This window comes from Pseudophryne corroboree, chromosome 3, assembly GCF_028390025.1.
Source record: "Pseudophryne corroboree isolate aPseCor3 chromosome 3, aPseCor3.hap2, whole genome shotgun sequence".
In the NCBI taxonomy this organism is placed as follows: Eukaryota; Metazoa; Chordata; class Amphibia; order Anura; family Myobatrachidae; genus Pseudophryne; species Pseudophryne corroboree.
In genome coordinates, this window is record NC_086446.1 from 702,697,258 (window position 1) to 702,720,890 (window position 23,633).

Sequence of the window (23,633 nt, forward strand, 5' to 3'; positions counted from 1 at the left end):
TGACATTGACGTTTTAAAAATGACAATTGTTTGTGCTAGGAAGCCGTCACACCGAATAGGGAATTACTGGAGACTCTAATTGGTGGATAGATCTAGCCATCAACCAATCACAGTGTAGGGAGCTACTGTACATGCACAACAATTGGTGAATGATTTGTGCTACTCACAAATCAGTGAGCAGGAAGCCATCCACAATATATGACAGCTTGCTGGCACAACCAATCTTCCTCTCCAGCAGAAGCTCTGAATTGCAGATCTAGCAAGCAATCTACTGGGGTCTGTGTTATGCTGCCGCCACATACAGTGAATGGGGGGTGGGGGGACTCATCCGTGAATCTTCTTGAAAGCCAACCCTTCCCCTCTGTAGCACTGACCTTCATTAGATGTCTTAGATCACATGACCATTCCAGTTGTATAGTTGCTTTGCCTGTCTACCTCTTATAAAAATCTGATCTCCATTACATGTTTACGCACTTAGATCATCAACAACATCCAACCTTTTATTGTGGTTTACGGCGCTTACCTTCTCATTGGTTACTTGTAATGACTTTTCAATGAATTCGAGTATTTAGCAACATCTCAGAGTTAAAAAAAATAAAAATTGGAGCGAATATATAATATAACACACCACTCCTCTGCAGGCACATCAGATTTATACAGGGTGAAACTATTAGTCTGTTTATATTTTAGATCATTCTTTCTCAGAATGTGTATCAGCCTCTGCTTTCATTGTCTTTGCTTTCATGGTTTGTGTTATATAATATCTATAAATATGGTTACACAATGAGAGATCTATTCATCAATGAAACAAATCGATAGATAATATGGTCATACAGACAATTTAGGGCTATGCACAATTTAATCAATATAATCAGGCATATTTAAATTGGCTGACGAAAACCACAATACAGTATGTGTGTCCAGCTTCACCAGCAAAATGAATGGAGGAATTGTCGCTCAGTGTTATAAAGTTATCCACTTAACGGGTTAATATTTGTTCCAAAAGCTACTCAGTAATTGTCATTTTTTTGTTGTTTGAATTTAGGTTAGGAACATCTATTTAAAATGTATCCAACGTGATTTTATTGAAATATATACCATTATGGTAAGAACTTACCGTTGATAACGGGATTTGTCCTATGTCCACAGGTATCCACAGGATAACATTGGGATATGCCGGAGCGACAGCGGAAATGGCACCAAATAGTCATGAGCTTTCTGGCCTCCCAGGATGCATCGGGCTCCTCCATATAATCCCGCCCACTGACTCAGTCAAATCAGTTGTTTTCACAGCAATTAGGCAGGAGTATCATGTAGAACCCTATTCAGGCAATAAGAACACACATGCACACCCTTCCATACAAGAGGGAAGAGGTTTAGTGATTGTCAAGATCCTCAAATCAGGTGTGCGTCAGGGTGGGATCTCTGTGGATACCTGTGGACATAGGAGAAATCCCGTTATCAACAGTAAGTTCTTACCAAAACGGTATATTTCTCCGTCTGGGTCCACAGGTTATCCACAGGATAACATTGGGATTCCCAAAGCCATTATTAGTGGTGGGGACGCTCCTGATTAGCCAGGAGAACCTTTCGATCGAATTCTGCGTCATGAGAGGCAAAAGTATCCAAGGCATAATGTCTAATGAATGTGTTAATGGAAGACCATGTGGCTGCCTTACAAATCTGTTCTGCTGAAACACCATGCTGTGCTGCCCATGAAGGACCTACCCTACGTGTAGAGTGTGCAGAGACATTAGCCGGAACAGGGAGATCAGCACGAGAATATGCTTCTGAAATTGTCATTCGAAGCCATCTTGCTAGCGTCTGTTTAGTAGCAGGCCATCCTCTTTTGGGAAATCCATAGAGAATGAAGAGAGAATCTGTATTTCTGATGGCACTAGTACGATCCACGTAAATTCTTAATGCATGGACTACATCCAGCGACGCTTTTCCCGCAGACAGTCCCGATACCTGAAAAGCCGGGACTACAATTTCTTCGTTCAGGTGAAACTTTGAGGCCACCTTCGGAAGATAACCAGATCTAGTACTGAGAACTGCTTTATCTGGATAAAAGATCAGAAAAGGAGACTTACACGATAGTGCCCCTAAATCTGACACTCTTCTAGCTGTAGAAAAAGAACTTTAGCCGTTAACCATTTAAGATCTGCTCTCTTAAGTGGTTCAAACGGAGCCCCCTGAAGGAATTTAAGAACCAAATTTAAATCCCAGGGTACTGCAGTAGGAACAAACGGTGGTTGAATGTGCAACATTCCCTGAAAGAAAGTACGCACATCCTGCAGGTTCGCAATCTTTCTCTGAAACCATACAGTTAATGCTGATACTTAAACTTTCAAAGAAGCCACTTTTAAACCCTTATCCATTCCTGCTTGGAGAAAATCCAAAATCCTGGATACTTTAAAAGATCTTGAATTCATACCTCCCTTGTTACACCAAAGAATATAGGCCTGCCATATTCGATGATAAATCTGAGCTGAAGAAGGCTTTCTTGCTCTAAGCATGGTTTGAATTACCTGTTGTGAAAAATCTCTTGATTTTAGGATAGAGGTTTCAACAGCCTCGCCGTCAAAGACAGCCATTCCAGATGGCTGTGACAACAAGGCCCCTGCGTCAGTAGATCTGGACGTTGAGGAAGCAGAATTGGAGCTTCCAGGGACATCCTTAGCAGATCTATGTACCAATGTCTTCTGGGCCAGGCTGGAGCTTTTAGAATTATGGCTCCCTTTGCCTGCTTTACTTTCCTCACTACCCTGGGCAACAGGGAGATAGGAGGAAATAGATATGCCAGATAAAATTCCCATTTCACTGACAGTGCGTCTACAAGGATCGCCCCGGGATCCTTTGTTCTCGACCCGTATGCTGGAACTTTGTTGTTCCAACGGGATACCATGAGATCTATCTCTGGCAGACCCCATCTGTCTACTAGAGTTTGAAATACCTCCGGGTGTAATGCCCATTCGGTCTCCTGAATGGTGTGTCGACTGAGAAAATCCGCTTCCCAGTTTAGCACTCCCGGTACAAACACTGCGGACAATGTCGGAAGATGAAGTTCTGCCCACCTTAGTATGTGAGTTACTTCTTCTATCAGTCCTTTGCTGTGAGTTCCTCCCTGATGGTTGAGGTACGCTACTGCTGTTGCATTGTCTGAATGTATCTGGACTGGTCTTCCCCGCAGAATGTCTTTTGCCTGAACTAGAGCCATATATATGGCCCTTATTTCCAACAAATTTATTGGCAGGCAACTTTCCTTCGTGGTCCATTTTCCCTGGAGCCAAACAATTTTGAACACTGCTCCCCAGCCTTGAAGACTGGCATCCATTGTCAGTACTTGCCAATCTGCTATCCAAAAGGGTCTCCCCTTGTCTAGATGGTCCGTCTGTAGCCACAAAGCTAGTGACCTTTTTACGCTTACTGGAAGCTTTATCATCTGTCTCTTTATTGTCTGATGTCTTCCATCCCATCTGGTTAGAATGAGGTGCTGTAAGGGTCTGGAGTGGAATTGCGCATATTCCACCATGTCGAATGTTGACACCATCAGACCCATCAGTCGCATTGCTGCATGGACTGAAACTGTCTGACTGCAACAATTCCTGAGTCACTACCTGTACCTTGGAGATCTTCTCCGGTAACATAATCCTTTGTAGACTTGAATCCAATATGGCCCCCAAGTGAACCATCCGTTATGATGAATTCAGGGACGACTTCTCCCAATTTATGAGCCATCCGTGTCTTTGTAGACAAGCTATTGTCTGTTGGAGATGGCCCAACAGTAACTCCTGGGATTAAGCCAGGATTAACAGATCAAACAGGATTTACACAACTGCGCCTGCTTGCAAAATAAATTGTCAGTTTAAGTGAAAGAACCACGGAATAATATGTAGTATGAAAAAAACTGACGTTTATTTGTATATAAATAGTATAGGGTCAAAATTTTCATTTACCCAAATACATGAAAAAAATGATAGTGATAATCATGAAGTTAGGCAAAGAATGATGATAAAGAAAAATAAAAAATAAAAAATAAAAAAATTATATAAAAATAAAAAATAATGATAAAAAAATTTAATATAAAAATGAAAAATAGGAAGTGGAAATGAAAAAATTGGAAAAAATATGTCTAAGTCCCAAAATGTCTGGTGTGAGCAGAGTGTGGCGTCCCACCTCTTTTCCACCTTACTGTCGTTTTGTACTATCCGGTATCACAGTATAAAATAATATTTCTGGATTAGCAGGAATGTTGAATTTCACAGTTGGTCACAGTATCGCTGTGGGGTACCCCAATCTGGACAGTGGTGGGATGAGGTGAGCAGGGTGAAGGTAAAATTAAATATCCCCGGACTCCCCGCTAACCTCCTCCGTCCTGTGCAGCAGGAGACGTCCGCAAACACAGATGTCTGCCAGTGTTCAAAACCGGAGGGACGCGGTCATGCCTCTGGGGGGAAGGTATCAACGACTTCTGGACCCACAAGGGGACTGTCCGCCGTGAACCTTCCCTCCTACGGGGTGTATTACCTTTTCTCCTGCGCTCGATCCCGTCACACACTTCCACTCCTTTCTTCTGTCTTCTCTCAGCCTGATGATCGGTGTTCCGCTCTCAGGTCTGTGTCCTCTCGGCCGTGCGGCTCCGTTTCTCCTCCACAGTGTCTCTTGCGAATTAGTTTGTTCCGTCCAGATATATTTTAAATACTGTTGTTTTCTATAGATGATATGGAGAGTGGTGATGCAATGCTCAGTTCCTTCTCCAACGCGTATCGACCCGTTTGGGTCTTCCTCAGGGAGTCCTTATTCACCATCTTAATTGAGGGCTTTTTATGCCCAAACTTGATTGTGTCATCCCAAAAGGGTGTGTGTCCATACTACCTCTGTATAAGCTAAATGGATACAATGTGTGTTTGGATTTGTCACATAGTAAAACAGGCTTGTATAAGAAAAACGATGATTGCTATTTGTGACTGTGTGCAAAAATAACTAATAATGTATATAACAAAATAAATAAAATAGAATAAAATAATAATTATTATTAGTTATTTTTGCACACAGTCACAAATAGCAATCATCGTTTTTCTTATACAAGCCTGTTTTACTATGTGACAAATCCAAACACACATTGTATCCATTTAGCTTATACAGAGGTAGTATGGACACACCCCCTTTTGGGATGACACAATCAAGTTTGGGCATAAAAAGCCCTCAATTAAGATGGTGAATAAGGACTCCCTGAGGAAGACCCAAACGGGTCGATACGCGTTGGAGAAGGAACTGAGCATTGCATCACCACTCTCCATATCATCTATAGAAAACAACAGTATTTAAAATATATCTGGACGGAACAAACTAATTCGCAAGAGACACTGTGGAGGAGAAACGGAGCCGCACGGCCGAGAGGACACAGACCTGAGAGCGGAACACCGATCATCAGGCTGAGAGAAGACAGAAGAAAGGAGTGGAAGTGTGTGACGGGATCGAGCGCAGGAGAAAAGGTAATACACCCCGTAGGAGGGAAGGTTCACGGCGGACAGTCCCCTTGTGGGTCCAGAAGTCGTTGATACCTTCCCCCCAGAGGCATGACCGCGTCCCTCCGGTTTTGAACACTGGCAGACGTCTGTGTTTGCGGACGTCTCCTGCTGCACAGGACGGAGGAGGTTAGCGGGGAGTCCGGGGATATTTAATTTTACCTTCACCCTGCTCACCTCATCCCACCACTGTCCAGATTGGGGTACCCCACAGCGATACTGTGACCAACTGTGAAATTCAACATTCCTGCTAATCCAGAAATATTATTTTATACTGTGATACCGGATAGTACAAAACGACAGTAAGATGGAAAAGAGGTGGGACGCCACACTCTGCTCACACCAGACATTTTGGGACTTAGACATATTTTTTCCAATTTTTTCATTTCCACTTCCTATTTTTCATTTTTATATTACATTTTTTTATCATTATTTTTTATTTTTATATAATTTTTTTATTTTTTATTTTTTATTTTTCTTTATCATCATTCTTTGCCTAACTTCATGATTATCACTATCATTTTTTTCATGTATTTGGGTAAATGAAAATTTTGACCCTATACTATTTATATACAAATAAACGTCAGTTTTTTTCATACTACATATTGGCCCTCATTCCGAGTTGATCGGTCGCAAGGCGAATTTAGCAGAGTTACACACGCTAAGCCGCCGCCTACTGGGAGTGAATCTTAGCTTCTTAAAATTGCGACCGATGTATTCGCAATATTGCGATTACTAACTACTTAGCAGTTTCAGAGTAGCTCCAGACTTACTCTGCCTGTGCGATCATTTCAGTGCTTGTCGTTCCTGGTTGACGTCACAAACACACCCAGCGTTCGCCCAGGCACTCCCACCGTTTCTCCGGCCACTCCTGCGTTTTTTCCGGAAACGGTAGCGTTTTCAGCCACACGCCCCTGAAACGCCGTGTTTCCGCCCAGTAACACCCATTTCCTGTCAATCACATTACGTTCGCCGGAGCGAAGAAAAAGCCGTGAGTAAAAATACTTTCTTCATAGTAAAGTTACTTGGCGCAGTCGCAGTGCGAACTTTGCGCATGCGTACTAAGCGGAATTTCACTGCGATGCGATGAAAAATACTGAGCGAACAACTCGGAATGAGGGCCATTATTCCGTGGTTCTTTCACTTAAACTGACAATTTATTTTGCAAGCAGGCGCAGTTGTGTAAATCCTGTTTGAACTTTAATTACTGGAGGTTTCTGGGTTTAACCTCTCACACGTACTGCTGCCACCCCAGTATTACTTATATAACTAGAGCGTTGGTCACATTTACAAATAAACAGGATTAACAGATCGTCTAGGTATGGAAAAATTCTTATTCCCTGCTTGCGGAGATAAGATGCCATAACCACCATAATCTTGGTAAATACCCTGGGGGCTCTTGGTAGCCCAAACGGCAAAGCCTGGAACTGATAATGCTGCTGGAGGATGGCAAACCTGAGGTAACACTGATGTGACCGTGCTATGAGCACATGCAGGTAAGCATCCTGTACATCCAGAGATTCCATGTAATCTCCTGGTTCCATGGCCAATACTATGGAGCGTAACGTCTCCATGTGAAACTTTGGAACCCAAATGTATTCGTTTAATCATTTGAGGTTGAGAATTGGTCGGAATGATCCATTTGACTTCTGGATAAAAAACAGGTTTGAGTAAAACCCCCGTCCCCTTTGTGTCAGGGGTACCGGGATAATTACCCCAGACTGAAGCAATTTCTGAACTGCTTCTTGCAAAGCCCTGGCCTTTGACTCTATGCGAGACAGGCTGATGCAAAAGAACCTTTGAGGAGGCTGCTTCCTGAAAGGGAAACCATAACCAAGAGATACCACCTTCTACACCCAAGCATCTGTCGTCGACTGGCGCCAAATGTGTGCAAAGTGAAGGAGTCGGCCCCCAACCCTGGAATCCTCCAGGCGGAGGCTCGTACCCTCAAACTGATGGCTTCTGCTCTGGTTTGGAAGCTGGCCGTCTACTGGCCCACTGCTTCTTGCCCCTAGCTGATTTATTGTACTGGGGTTGGTTAGTCTCAACCTTTCCTTTAGATCTGCCTTGCCATGAAATGGCCGAACTTTTGCTCCCCTCGATTTAGGGGCATAGCTAGCCGGAAACTAACTTTCTTGGATTTAGCTTCCGACTCCAGGATATCTGTCAATTGCTTTCCGAACAGGATATTCCCAGTGAAAGGCAACGCTTCAAGAGCTTTCTTGGATTCTGCATCCGCTTTCCAAGTACGTAGCCAGACTGCTCTATGAGTGGCTACCGTTAAGGCTGATGCTTTAGAAGCAATCGTACCCATATCAATTGCTGCTTCTTCCAAATATTGCGCAGCTTGTTTTATATAGCCTAGCTGAGACTCCTGCTCCCTGGTAGGTATGGCGAGGCCACTCTCTAATTCCTCCGCCCATTCTACCACTGCTTTCACCCCTTAGAGAGAGACTAAATATTTTTCAAGAAACCATCTACTCTTCTATCTGTGACATCATCCAGTGAGGTAGACGGTAATGGTAAAGCAGACTTACGCACAAGTCGTACAATATGTGCATCTACCTTAGGAGGAACCTCCCTTTTTGAACAGTCCCCAGCTGAAAAAGGATAATAAGAATCCAATTTCTTTGGAATCTTATACTTTTTATTAGGAGTAGCCCACGGTCCTTCCATAATTTCCGTTAGATCCTCTGACTCGGGAAACTCAGTCTTAACCGATTTTGGACGTTTAAACTTAAGTGTCTTAGATTTTGACACTGCCTTGGCTGGTTCCTCCAGACACAATAGCTTTCATGGCATCAATGAGCTCAGCTATATCCTCTGTGCTGAAGCCCTCCGACTGGTCATCATATGGGGTATTTGAATACACTGTATCCTCATCTGTTGTATCATCTTGTGTAGTCTGTAACATGGATGTATCTACCCTGGTATTAATAGCCTGGCAACTTGTAGAAGATGTTGGCATCAAACCATAAGGAGGGAGCTGCATGTATGGGTTAATAGTGTAACCTATTCCCAGGGATGGAACTGCAGGTGCTAATCTGTTAGCTATTGTAGACAAGGTCTGTGCGACCACACCGCTTCTTGCAGGGCGTTGCCCCTCATAAGTAAGATACTGGGCTATTCCATGCAAAATCCTTTTACCAGATAAGCATGTTAAGGGTGTCCCTGATAAAGTATCCTCGTCTTTTGCCACTCACAGACATGGTAAATAATCCGGTTTTTTTTTTTACAAATACTACACTCTCTGTGACTTAAAATCACCTATATAGATATAGAAGTGATATCAACCTGACCACAATCCGAGCACCTGAGTTGAGTTTCAGAAACCATGCTTGACAAACATATAAAAGTCAGCAATTACACTAGCAGTCAGTCACATGTTAATTATTAGACATTGTCATATGAGAATATAATCAACCACAGAATACTTTTCTAGTATGTAGGATTACAATTACTGCACTTCTGTTTTTGAACAGCTATTATCACAAGTTTTCTCAGACATGTTATGCAGAAAACAACAGTACTGTACAGGTCTCATATGCATTGTGTACCAAAATTAACTATTCATACTAACAAGTAGAAAGAATTTTAGTACTGTATAACCCTTACTCAGAGTGGGATACAGGGAGACTCACCCCACTTCCAGAATCAATCAATACGCCCGACAGACGCTGAATGGATTCAGACGTTACTGGTGTACACTGCCGCTCCGGTAACTGATGAGAGACACAGACGCTCAATAACGGACCCAGAAGCTCAGTGAATGATGAGTGTATGCAGATGCTCCTGTCTGTGACCCGGTCTCACCGGCAACTCTAGTGTACACAATCACAACGTCTAAGCTTGGACCGAGTACCCTCGTGGTAGTGTCTGAGACGGAAGTGAGGTCATCAGTTCATGGACAGGAGACGCACGGAAACTGGTCATGAACTGGGGGGAGGGGTGACCAGGAGAGCGTCTAACTCCCCCTGCTGACATAAACCACAAGGATCACGGCCTCAGCCTTGTCCTGGCACCTATGATTCCTGCAGCATAGCGCTGTTGCACTTAAGGGTGGCGGCGCATCAGCCACTGTTTGGTAGTCTCCTCCAATACAGAGCGGCTGTGTCCGAATTCCTCTAGTAAGTGGAATTGATGCCTTACCTTCTCCCCATGCTCCGGCCACAGCCTGGTAACGTCTGCTGGACCTGCTAGAACATCCGACACAGACGCCTGTTGAGACCGCACTAATACCCGCGGGTAAGCGTTGTTGCGACCCGGTGGGGAGTTGTTGGAGCGACTCTTTTCAGCATGCATTTAAGACGCTGTTAGGAAAGATCACCCAAAACTTAGTTAGACTATAAAAATAAAATAACAAAAGCTTAGGGCTGCCTTAGCAGCAGCCCTGTGACCATGATCCGGCTCCTGCCGCACCAAACAAAAAACTGATTTGACTGAGTCGGTGGGCGGGATTATATGGAGGAGCCCGATGCATCCTGGGAGGCCAGGAAGCTTGTGACTATTTGGTGCCATTTCCGCTGTCGCTCCGGCATATCCCAATGTTATCCTGTGGATAACCTGTGGACCCAGCCAGAGAAAAAAGTTTTTTTCAAACACATAACATTAATATCAGTTTTACTAAATATTGGTTGTTGCTATATAATGGGCCATCAATGATTGGACGATTGCAACATCATAGCTTTACATTTCCCGGTGGCTGCTCCTCCCTGCAGCTGCTGAATGTGGGTGCGCCAGGCTGCCAACCAGCACTGATCGGCTACACGGCAGGCACTGGAGGAGGGAAGAAGGGTGCAGAAGTATGGGAAGTCCCTCTGAGATTAGCTACTGCTGAAAGATTATCTCCAGTAGCACGCTTTGGTCATTTCTATTTGTCAGGGAAAGCCAAGCCTGGCGTGGTCGTTTCTGATGCGACCACGCCAGCGAAATGCGTAATAATATTAAGATTTGATTTATAGATAAGTAGCTAATTTGGGAAGTTCACATACGCAGGAGTTTGGTAAGGCAAAGTGACAGATGGAAGGCAAGTGACAGTGACATTTTGTTACAGGAGGAGGTGGAGGAGAAACAGAGAGAGAATGTCAGATGAATGGACAGCGTATGGGGATATTGTAAAATGGTCTTGCTTAATCTACACTCACTTGACAGTGAAGCATCAGGAACAGTTTGTTGACCCAATTACTGGCACCAATACCCAAATGATTGAAACATTGAAACCTACCGGGGTCACTTACAAAAATAAATTAAAATAATGCAAAAAATTAGGAAAGGTAAATATGAAAAATTTGTTGCTGCACAGACATTTAGTGCAGTATTGGACGGAGCTATATGAATAAAAAACATGAGTTTGAAAATATCATGCGTGATATTCGTCACCCGTTTAGTCACTTTGGCTTAACCTGGAGCAACAGGCCATTTCCAATATTCTGAGATGCTGTCCATGCTTTGGACATTATCTCTTTTTCATCTCCTCCACATCCTCCTCTTCAGTGTAACAAAATGTCACTGTCTCCCAACCCCCTGACCAAAAGCCACTGGCCGTCCAACTGTCACTTTGCTTTACACCCACCTGACCCTGCTCATGTGACATGCTCTTGACCCCTTTCTCTTACTTGCCTACCGTATGTTATGTTCCCCCCCCCCCCCCCTGGTGTGTTGATATGCTTTACTAAATCTGTCTGTGTGAAAGTGAGGCCATGACAGTGGGTGGACCTGAACCAGGGGAGGGGGGTGGAGTTCTACATCTTGTCAATGATTATGTTGCCTGGGATTATGGGAGGCATACTCTGCACTCTTATTCCCCTAGAGGAGCCCTGGTATTTTGGGGTAGATGCATTACAGTGAAGCAGGAAGGAACATCGACAAGATGTATTAAATCTTGCCTGCCGAAGCTGGAGAGTGAGAACTTCCTCCTCTGTCGATCCCTGCCTAAACACAGAGTGCATCAACTTACTGCCAATGTGCTGTGTCTCCCTGCCTGGCTGGCTCCAGTGCAGCCCGTAGCCAGCAGTTGCCACATCCAGGGACAGCGCTGTCCCTACTGGAATATATGGTCACGACACCTGCAGCTGTTGAAATCGATAGCTGCAGGTGTCAGAATAGTCAGTGCCACTGACCGTTTCTACATTGCCCTGCGTATCGCATGATATCTAAAAGATAGCAGCACTGATATAGACAGGGGCAAATAGCGCCCTGTCATTGTACACACACCGCCGCTGTTATACATGGGGGGAGCAGTATCAGGGCACATAATGTGCGCTGATACCTCTTCCCCCCATATCGACCTTTAATACATCTACCCCTTCCCTCTGTCTCAGCACTTCTGCAAATGTAACCACATATACTGGCAGCATTAGTGATAGTTTCAATAAATTGGGGCTTCCCTGTCTGTTTTTTTGCCCTTCCCTCTACTAAAACAAGCAGATTCTTGCTGGTCAGTCAGTGATCTGATCATCATTATTATGGAAACACGCGTTATGGATCTCTCCAAAGTCTTGTTAGCCTACATAGGCCCAGATTTATCAAGCCTTGGAGAGTGATAAATAGCACAGTGATAAAGTACTAACCAATCAGCTCCTAACTGTCATTTTTCAAACACAGCATGTAACATGGCAGTTAGGAGCTGATTGGCTGGTACGTTATCACCGTGCTACTTATCACCATCCAAGGCTTGATAAATGGGGACTATATATTGATTCTAATTAATGCTGGAATATAAGGTATTCTAAAGATATTAAAATATTTCTCTCAACACTTTACATGCTCCTAAATAAGTGCTGCAGTATCTGTACAATGTGTATGTTATACAGCCCACCTACATAATGTAATTAATGAGAGTCTATTAATTTTCCAAAGACAGGTAAACTCAAGAAATATTATTCTGACCTGGAGGCCTTTGCCATGGTGGCGGCTGCTTTCTGCCACGATATTGACCACAGAGGAACCAATAATTTGTACCAAATGAAGTAAGTGCTGTGGAGCTCCAAAAGCAGCCTATGGTCCAAATGCATTGTAGTATATGACAGGCCTTCTGTTTCTTTCCAGGTCCCAGGCACCCCTAGCAAAGCTTCATGGATCCTCAATCTTAGAGAGACATCACTTAGAGTTTAGCAAGACTTTGCTGGAAGATGAGGTGATTGTATATTGTTGTTACACTCATACACAGAGCCACCATCAAGTGGTTTAGTGGGACCATTTAGTGTAGTGGGATCATTTAGTGGGCTGACTGTCCTACTAGCAAAACCTATCTGACCTTATATATGTGTAAGGCAATTAGTACAGTGCTGTGGAGATATACCAATCTCAGAACACCCACCAGAAGTTCAAAGGTAATGATCTGGCCTGCAGGAAATGTAGTCAAAAATGGCCCATGTTTTAAAAAGGTAAATAGTCGGTGGGTGAGGGAGCAAATTGAAAGTAAGGTGGTTAGTGCATTATTCTGCTATGGGATGCCTGAGTGGTGGAAGAGCGCAGTCTGTGAATAACAAAATATAATATGATAATTCACACTGAACAGAGTTATCCAAAGTTGGGTAATTGTTTGCATGAATGATAGTGGATGGACGGAAAATGTGCTAACAATTAGCACATGTGGCTTAGTGATGAAGTGTGAGGGTATGGGGTAATAACAATAGGGCGCAGATGCCCAGTAAGGGTAAAGTGAAGGAGGTAAATGGAGGAGAAATGGAAGAGAATAAGAGGACATAGAGAAGAGTGAAGGGAAAAGTGATAAGTTCAGTAGAAGGTATAGAAATGGAAGTAATAGGAGTAAGAGAGGATGAAACGCTGTGTGGGGCTGTAAGGAACAGGGATAATTCATTATTGAGATAGATAGATAGATAGATAGATAGATAGATAGATAGAGCAAATATGAGATACTGATAGATACTGTAGATAGATAGATAGATAGATAGATAGATAGATAGATAGATAGTTAGATTTAGGCTTCCCTGCATTTATCTTTCTGGATACCGAAATGTACTTTTTCTTCCATCAATTACTGTATTTTGCATTAGTAATCTCTCCACATTATGAGAGAGAAACATTGATCATATTGTAATATATTTTTTTTTACAGAGATTTACTACACACTAAAAACATATGGCAGTATGCATATATGAAAAAAACATTGGGTGATCCAGTTTTAGGATGAAGGTGTCCAGACAGTGCAAATTGTAACGCATTTTGTCTGTCTAGACTTCTTCAGGGAGAGTAGTGAAGGAGTATAAGTTTATTCTAGTCAGTGGTAAAAATAAGATTTTAAACCTACCGGTAAATCTTTTTCTCCTAGTCCGTAGAGGATGCTGGGGTCTCCGTAAGGACCATGGGGGGTATAGACGGCTCCGCAGGAGACATGGGCACTTTAAGACTTTAGATTGGGTGTGCACTGGCTCCTCCCTCTATGCCCCTCCTCCAGACCTCAGTTAGGACTGTGCCCAGAGGAGACGGACAGAACGAGGAAAGGATTTTTGTTAATCTAAGGGCGAGATACATACCAGCCCACACCATACACACCGTACAACATGGTATATACTAAACCAGTTAACAGCATGAACAATAGCATCAGCCCGAGACTGATCTCAACTGTAACATAACCCTTATGTAAGCAACAACTATATACAAGCCTTGCAGAATTTTCCAGCACTGGGACGGGCGCCCAGCATCCTCTACGTACTAGGAGAAAAATCTTATTTTCTCTTACGTCCTAGAGGATGCTGGGGACTCCGTAAGGACCATGCGGATTATACCAAAGCTCCAGACCGGGCGGGAGAGTGCGGATGACTCTGCAGCACCGATTGAGCAAACATGAGGTCCTCACCAGCCAGGGTATCAAACTTGTAGAATCTTGCAAAAGTGTTTGAACCCGACCAAGTAGCAGCTCGGCAAAGCTGTAATGTCAAAACGCCTCGGGCAGCCGCCCAAGAGGAGCCCACCTTCCTAGTGGAATGGGCCTTTACAGAATTTTGGAACCGGCAATCCAGCCGTAGAATGAGCCTGCGAAATCGTGTTACAGATCCAGCGAGCAATAGCCTGTTTAGACGCAGGAGCGCCAACCTTGTTGGCTGCATACAGGACAAACAGTGCTTCTGTTTTCCTAACCCTAGCCGTTCTGGCAATATAAATCTTTAAGGCCCTGACTACATCAAGGGACTTGGAATCCTCCAAGGCACCCGTAGCCACAGGCACCACCATAGGTTGGTTCATATGAAATGACGAAACCACCTTAGGCAGAAAATGAGGACGAGTCCTCAACTCTGCTCATTCCGCATGGAAAATCAGATAGGGGCTCTTGTAAGACAAAGCCGCCAATTCGGACACCCGCCTTGCAGATGCCAAGGCCAATACCATGACCACTTTCCAAGTGCGAAACTTCAATTCAACTGTTTGAAGAGGTTCAAATCAGTGTGATTTAAGGAACTGTAACACCACGTTAAGGTCCCACGGTGCCACTGGAGGCACAAAAGGAGGTTGGATGAGCCACACTCCCTTTACAAAAGTCTGGACTTCTGGGAGAGAAGCCAATTCCTTCTGAAAGAATATAGATAAACCCAAAATCTGCACCTTAATGGAGCCTAATTGCAGGCCCATATCCACACCTGACTGCAGAAAATGGAGAAAACTACTCAGTGGAGAATCATCCTTAGGGCATTCTTGGCTTCACACCAAGACACATATTTTCTCCCGATACGGTGATAGTGTTTCGCCGTTACCTCCTTCCTAGCTGTAATAAGAGTAGGGACGACTTCATCCGGAATACCTTTCCCAGCTAGGATTTGGTGTTCAACTGCCGTGCCGTCAAACGTAACCGCGGTAAGTCTTGGAACACACAGGGCCCCTGTAGTAACAGGTCCTCCCTGAGAGGAAGAGGCCACGGATCTTCTGTGATCATTTCCTGAAGATCTGAAATCCAGGCCAATCCGGAACAATGAGCATTGTCTGCACTCTTGTTCGTCTTATGATTCTCAATATCCTTGAGATGCGAGGAAGTGGAGGGAACACAGAGACCGACTGAAACACCCACGGTGTCACCAGGGCGTCCACTACCACTGCCTGAGGGTCCCTTGACCTGGAACAATACGTCCAAAGCTTTCTGTTGAGGCGTGACACCCTCATGTCTATTTGAGGAAGTCCCCGACGACTTGTCACCTCTGCAAAGACTTCTTGATGAAGTCCCCACTCTCCTGGATGGAGATCGTGTCTGCTGAAGAAGTCTGCTTCTCAGTTGTCTACTCCCGGAATGAAGACCACTGACAGAGCGCTTACATGATTTTCCGCCCAGAGAAGAATCTTGGTGGCTTCTGCCATTGCTGCTCTGCTTCTTGTCCCGCCCTGGCAGTTTACATGCGCCCCGGCTGTGACGTTGTCTGACTGTAACAGAACAGGTAGGTTGCGAAGAAGATTCTCCGCCTGTCGGAGGCCGTTGTATATGGCCCTTAATTCCAGCATATTGATGTGTAGACAAGCCTCCTGAAAATTGTTTCCCTGTGTGACTGCTCCCCATCCTCAGAGGCTCGTGTCCGTGGTCACAAGAACCCAATCTTGAATGCCGAACCTGCGACCCTCTAGAAGGGGAGTACTCTGGAGCCACCACAGGAGAGAGAGAGAGAGAGAGAGAGAGAGAGAGAGAGAGAAATCCTGGCCCTGGGGGACAGGGTATCTTCCGATGTATCTGCAGATGGGACCCTGACCACTTGTCCAGAAGGTCCCACTGAAAAGTCCTTGCATGGAACCTGCTGAATGGAATGGCCTCGTAGGCCGCCACCATCTTTCCCAATACTCGAGTGCATTGATGAACTGACACTCTTTTTGGCTTTAATAGGTCTTTGATCATGTTCTGGAGTTCCTGGGCTTTTTCCACCGGGAGAAAAACCCCTTTGTTTTCCCGTATCCAGAATCATGCCCAAAAAAGACAGCCGAGTCGTCGGAACCAACTGCGACTTAGGTAGATTTAGAATCCAGCTGTGCTGTTGTAGTACTCTCAGGGAGAGAGACACGGTTTTTAATAACTGTTCCCTTGAACTCGCATTTATCAGGAGATCGTCCAAGTATGTGATACTTGTGACCCCTTGCTTGCGCAGGAGCACAATCATTTCCGCCATTATCTTGGTGAAAATTCTCGGGGCCGTGGAAAGCCCAAACAGCAACGTCTGAAACTGGTAACGACAATCCTGTACAGCGAATCTTAGGTACGCCCGATGAGGAGGATATATGGGCACATGAAGGTATGCATCCTTTATGTCTAGTGAGACCATAAAATCCCCCCTTTCCAGGCTGGATATCCTTGCCTTGAGAGATTCCATCTGGAATTTGAACCTCTTTAAATATAGGTTTAGGGATTTTAGATTCAGAATTGGTCTGACCGAGCTATCCGGCTTTGGGACCACAAATAGGGTTGAATAAAACCCTTTTTCCCTGTTGCACTAGGGGAACCATGATAAACACCTGCTGTTGACACAGCTTTAATATGGCAGCCAAAACTATTTTCCTCTCCGGGGAAGTAGCTGGCAAGGCCGATTTGAAAATCGGTGTGGAAGCACCTCTTTGATGGATTTGGTAGAGGCCGGGGAGGACATTTTTTCTGTGAACTAGCCGTAGCCGGTGTTCTTTTCCCTCTACCTCTGGCGAGGAAAGAAAGCCACGCCCCTTTCTGAACTTACGCGACCGAAAGTACTGCATCTGTTATTAGGGTGTTTCCTTTGCTGTGGAGGAACGCAAGGCAAAAAAGACGACTTACCCGCGGTAGCTGTGAAAAACAGGTCCGTGAGGCTCTCCCCAAATAAAAACGTCACCATTGCAAGGTAAAGCATCCATATGACTCTTTGAGCCAGCATCACCTGTCCATTGACGGGTCCGCAGGGACCTACTAGCAGAACCTGCCATGGCATTAGCTCTTGAACCCAAAAGCCCAATATCTCTCGCAGCCTCTCTCATATATAGTGCTGCGTCCTTGATGTGACCTAAGGTCAACACCATACTATATTTATCTAGGGTGTCAATGTCATAAGACAAGTTATCAGCCCAAGCTGTAATTGCGCTACCTACCCATGCCGACGCTACTGCAGGTCTAAATAGGGCTCCCGTAGTCGCATAAATTGATTTTTACGGTAGATTCCTGCCTACGATCCTCAGGATCCTATAGGGCCACCGTATCAGGGGACGGTAATGCTACCTTTTTGGACCAGTGCGTTAAGGCCTTGTCCAGTGTGGGCGAGGATTCCCACCGTAACCTGTCCTTTGAGGGGAAAGGATACGCCATAATAATTCCCTTGGGAACCTGCAGTCTAATGTCAGGAGTCTCCCAAGCTTTTTTTTTTAATAAAACGGTCAGCTCATGAGATGAGTTATTTTTCATTAAACATGCAGACCCTCGTGTCAGGGACAGAGGAATCCTCTGTGATATGCAAAACATCTTTTATTGCAATAATCATATATTGAATACTTTCGCGACCCATGGGTGCAACCTTGCATCATCCTAGTCGACACTGGAGTCGGAATCCGTGTCGGTATCAGTGTCTGCTAACTGGGTAAAGGGACGTTTATGGGACCCTGAAGAGTCCTGGGACACAGTAAAAGCCATGGGTTAATTCCCTGCTTGTCTTTGGACTCTGCTTTGTCCAATCTGTAATAAAGCCACATTAGCATTCAAAACATTCCACATGTCCACCCAATCAGGTGTCGGCTGTGCCGACGGAGAGACCACCACCATCTGCTCTGCATCCTCTCTAGACGAGCCTTCCGCTTCAGACATGTCGACACACACGTACTAACATCCCCAAACACACTGGGATAAATAAATATGGGGACTGACCCACAATAAGGCCCTTTGGAGAGACAGAGAGAGAGTATGCCAGCACACACCCAGCGCCACAATATACTGAAACCAAGGTCCCAGCCTAAATAGCGCTTTATATACACTGCTCAAAAAAATAAAGGGAACACTAAAATAACACATCCTAGATCTGAATGAATGAAATATTCTTATTAAATACTTTGTTCTTTACATAGTTGAATGTGCTGACAACAAAATCACACAAAAATTATCAATGGAAATCAAATTTATTAACCCATGGAGGTCTGGATTTGGAGTAACCCTCAAAATTAAAGTGGAAAAACACACTACAGGCTGATCCAACTTTGATGTAATGTCCTTAAAACAAGTCAAAATGAGGCTCAGTAGTGTGTGTGGCCTCCACGTGCCTGTATGACCTCTCTACAACCCACACAAGTGGCTCAGGTAGTGCAGCTCATCCAGGATGGCACATCAATGCGAGCTGTGGCAAGAAGGTTTGCTGTGTCTGTCAGCGCAGTGTCCAGAGCATGGAGGCGCTACCAGGAGACAGGCCCGTACATCAGGAGACGTGGAGGAGGCTGTAGGAGGGCAACACCCCAGCAGCAGGACCGCTACCTCCGCCTTGGTGCAAAGGAGGAACAGGAGGAGCACTGCCAGAGCCCTGCAAAATGACCTCCAGCAAGCCACAAAAGTGCATGTGTCTACTTAAACAATCAGAAACAGACTCCATGAGGGTGGTATGAGGGCCCAACGTCCACAGGTGGGGGTTGTGCTTACAGCCCAACACCGTGCAGGCATAGGCGTACGCAGCTAATTTTATTAGGGGGTGCACCATCGGAGGAGCATGCGACTAGCACCGCCTTTTGGGCATGTCTAGCACCACCTTTTGGGTGTGTCTAACACTACCTTTTGGGCGTGTCCAGCACCGCCCAGGGACATATCATCTATTTTACATTCCCTCAGTAAAATCACATGGCTTAAATCTAATTTCTCCCAAATTTCTAATAAGAAAGTAGATATAATACACCCCAGAGAAATAAAATGAAACATAAAGGTGCGACAACCATCAGATACTGACTGTCTGCTACGGCATAACCCTAAGTCCTAGCTGCCTTGACCCTGTTGCTGATTACACTTCTCCAACCTATCCCTGACACAGTGGCGGAACTAGAGAGTAGAGTGCATATACATTCCCCATCCCTTGCACCCTTCAGCACCTACACCCTGATTTTGAGTTGGCCACTCTGAAAAGTACGGAAGATTTAGGGGGCCAAACATTTCAGTTTTACTATAACACAAGTAAAGTTTATAATTTACACATGTGCCATCAGAGCCACATTTGCCTCTTTCTATGCCATCAGACTCTCTATATATACAGGTCATCAGCTTTTGTCACACATGTCCCCATGCTCACCACCTACTGACAGTAATGCCCCTTATTCACATTATGCCACACAGTATGAGCTGAAATTTACCTTACGCCACACAGTATGAGACGAAATTCACATAATGCCACACATTATGAGACGAAATTCACATAACGCCACGCAGTATGAGTCAAAATTCACATTATGCCATGCAGTATGAGCCAAAATTCACATTACGCCATGCAGTATGAGCCAAAATTCACATTACGCCACGCAGTATGAGCTAAAATTCACATTACGCCACGCAGTATGAGCCGAAACTCTCGTTACGCCACGCAGTATGAGCCGAAATTCTCGTTACACCACACAATAAGCCCCCTGCAATGCTGAATACACATATTACTCCCAATAGTGCCAAATACACATAATGCCCCCAGCAGTGCTTACCATTACTATATAAGTAATAATAACACATTATTAATCAGATTTCGAGGGATATAAATAGTTTATAGTAATAAAAATGACAGAATTACAGATTTAATACATATTAAACAGCTTTTGTGTATATATATATATATATATATATATATATATATTTAAGTCTAGGAGTGCACTCACCAGTCTTTCCATAGATCACAAAGTTTTATTGAAGCATGGATGAAATCATCACACTGACATTTTCAGTCCTCACTGAACCTTTGTCAAGGTTCAAATTGCATACATACAGTTTATCCATATACCCCTTCCCTGTAAGCACTATAGAAAACATGGCGTGTGTGTGTGTGTGTGTGTGTGTGTGTGTGTGTGTGTGTGTATATGTACAATTGTCCTGACACTCCTCTTTTGATGTATAGTGCTGTGGTGCCCTCCCAGATAAATAATTATTCCTCAATATGTGGTGAAGAAAAGTGGCGGCACTCAGGCAGACTTGATGGAAAAAATGACGAACTTATTTTTTTCATCAAGTCTGCCTGAGTGCCGCCTCTTTTCTTCACTATATATATATATATATATATATATATATAGATAGATAGATAGATACATACATACATACATACTGTATGTGTGTGTGTCAGTAAACGCAGGCTTCTTTTCTTTCTTTTTTTTTTCCCTGAGGGCACCTATAGTCCTACAGAGTACAGATCTCCTTTTTTTTGTAACTTTTAATGTACAGGAGCTGGCCAGTTAACAGTCACTGACTGAGCTGTGTGGTTACTGTTACTCGCTGAGTCGCCTCAACTGAACTGTCGGAATTTATCCTCGGCTCCAACTCCAAGCCCAAGTGAGATCAATGCAGGCTGCCTGAGGCTGTTGTATTGTGGCACGCCGGCACAGGAGGAGATAGTGGGGCCAGGAGGCGAGAGAGAGAGAGCGCGGGTGGGCAGGGATGGAGGGCGCGCAGCATCACGTCACTTCACTAGGCGGAGCCAGGAGGATGTTAGACAATGACGTACACATCGCGGCCGACGGCCAGGAAAGAAAAGTAGTGTCACTCGTTCACATAAAATGCCATATATCTATCTGTCCTGACCGGGTGGCGGGCTCAGCAGTAGGGAGGCACAGGAATGAGTAGCAATCACTGTGCTGCAGACATCACGTCGCGTGTGGAGGGTGCTGCTCATTAGGGGGTGCCTGTGCGCACCAGGCACCCCCCGTGCGCACGCCTATGCGTGCAGAACGTTTGGCATTTGCCAGAGAACACCAAGATTGGCAAATTCGCCACTGGCGCCCTGTGCTCTTCACAGATGAAAGCAGGTTCTCACTGAGCACATGTGACAGACGTGACAGAGTCTGGAGACGCCAAGGAGAACGTTCTGCTGCCTGCAACATCCTCCAGTATGACCGGTTTGGCAGTGGGTCAGTAATGGTGTGGGGTAGCATTTCTTTGGGGGGCCGCACAGCCCTCCATGTGCTCGCCAGAGGTAGCCTGACTGCCATTAGGTACCGAGATGAGATCCTCAGACCCCTTGTGAGACCATATGCTGGTGCGGTTGGCCATGGGTTCCTCCAAATGTAAGACAATGCTAGACCTAATGTGGCTGGAGTGTGTCAGCAGTTCCTGCAAGACAAAGGCATTGATGCTATGGACTGGCCCGCCCGTTCCCCAGACCTGAATCCAATTGAGCACATCTGGGACAACGTCTCGCTCCATCCACCAACGCCACGTTGCACCACAGACTGTCCAGGAGTTGGCGGATGCTTTAGTCCAGGTCTGGGAGGAGATCCCTCAGGAGACCATCCGCCACCTCATCAGGAGCATGCCCAGGCATTGTAGGGAGGTCATACAGGCACGTGGAGGCCACACACACTACTGAGCCTCATTTTGACTTGTTTTAAGGACATTACATCAAAGTTGGATCAGCCTGTAGTGTGTTTTTCCACTTTAATTTTGAGGCTTACTCCAAATCCAGACCTCCATGGGTTAATAAATTTGATTTCCATTGATAATTTTTGTGTGATTTTGTTGTCAGCACATTCAACTATGTAAAGAACAAAGTATTTAATAAGAATATTTCATTCATTCAGATCTAGGATGTGTTATTTTAGTGTTCCCTTTATTTTTTTGAGCAATGTGTATATATATATATATATAAATACATGTACAATCTGCACCAAATAAATGTGCCCCCCCCCCCCCCTCGTTTTCAGCAGGGGAGAGTCCGGGAGCACTTTTCTGCAGCATGCTGTGGAGAAAATGGCGCTGGTTAGTGCTGGAGGATCAAGCCCCGCCCCCTCAATGATGCTTCGGTCCCGCTCAATTTCTTTATACTGGCGGGGATTTTATACTATACTGCCTCCGCAGTATCTGAGACCTGTGCCAGTGCTGTTTTTGAGGTAATAATTGCTGCCCAGGACGTTCCCCCTGCGCCCTGCACCCGTACAGTGCCGTGTGTGTGTGTGTGTGCGTGTGTGTGTGTGTGTGTGTTGGGAGCAATGGCTGTGTACCTCATTGAAGATCTGAAGTCTTCTGCTGCCTTTGAAGTCTTCTTCTCATACTCACCCAGCTTCTATCTTCCGGCTCTGTGAGGAGGACGGCGGCGCAGCTCCGGGACGAGCGGCGAGGGTGAGACCTGCGTTCCGACCCCCTGGAGCTAATGGTGTCCAGTGGCCTAAGAAGCAGAGCCTATCATTTAAGTAGGTCTGCTTCCCTCCCCTCAGTCCCACGATGCAGGGAGCCTGTTGCCAGCAGTGCTCCCTGAAAATAAAAAACCTAACAAAAGTCTTTTCAGAGAAACTCAGTAGAGCTCCCCTGCAGTGCATCCAGTCTCCACTGGGCACAGGATCTAACTGAGGTCTGGAGGAGGGGCATAGAGGGAGGAGCCAGTGCACACCCATTCTAAAGTCTTAAAGTGCCCATGTCTCCTGCGAAGCCATCTATACCCCCCATGGTCCTTACGGAGTCCCCAGCATCCTCTAGGACGTAAGAGAAATGTCATTAATAGACACGTCCCTTTCTTAAGTTGCTGGGCACTGAGCAGCCCCCTCTCTTTACTTACAACCAAATAAACCCCAAAACAAATATGATGTCAATTACATACATAACATAGTATCGGAATGAAGTAAACAAAAGGATACAAACATTACATGTGATTAATATTAAAGAAGAGAGAGAGAGAAAGAAAAATATATACTATATATATATATATATATATATATATATATGTCCAAGAAGAACGGCACTCAGGGACTGTCATCATAGCAAAAAGGTTTGTATTGAAGTCAGATCAAACGTAAACGTTTTCGGGGACACAGCCCCTTCGTCAGGATCACAGACAATAACATTGGTCTGCTTTCATCTGTGAAGAGCACAGGGCGCCACTGTTATTGTCTGTGATCCTGACGAAGGGGCTGTGTCCCCGAAAACATTTACGTTTGATCTGACTTCAATACAAACCTTTTTGCTATGATGACAGTCCCTGAGTGCCGTTCTTCTTGGACATA

The 23,633-nt window shown here is 44.9% G+C and overlaps 1 protein-coding gene across 1 annotated transcript in view; it reads left to right on the plus strand.

Moving 5' to 3' along the window:
• Nucleotides 1–23,633, plus strand: part of PDE6C (phosphodiesterase 6C) — a 263,370-nt gene that overhangs the window by 123,071 nt on the left and 116,666 nt on the right. Inside the window, exons 14-15 of the mRNA XM_063962080.1 lie at nucleotides 12,390–12,499; nucleotides 12,579–12,666. Coding sequence (XP_063818150.1) covers nucleotides 12,390–12,499; nucleotides 12,579–12,666 — 198 coding nt within the window. The remainder of the gene's footprint in view (nucleotides 1–12,389; nucleotides 12,500–12,578; nucleotides 12,667–23,633) is intronic.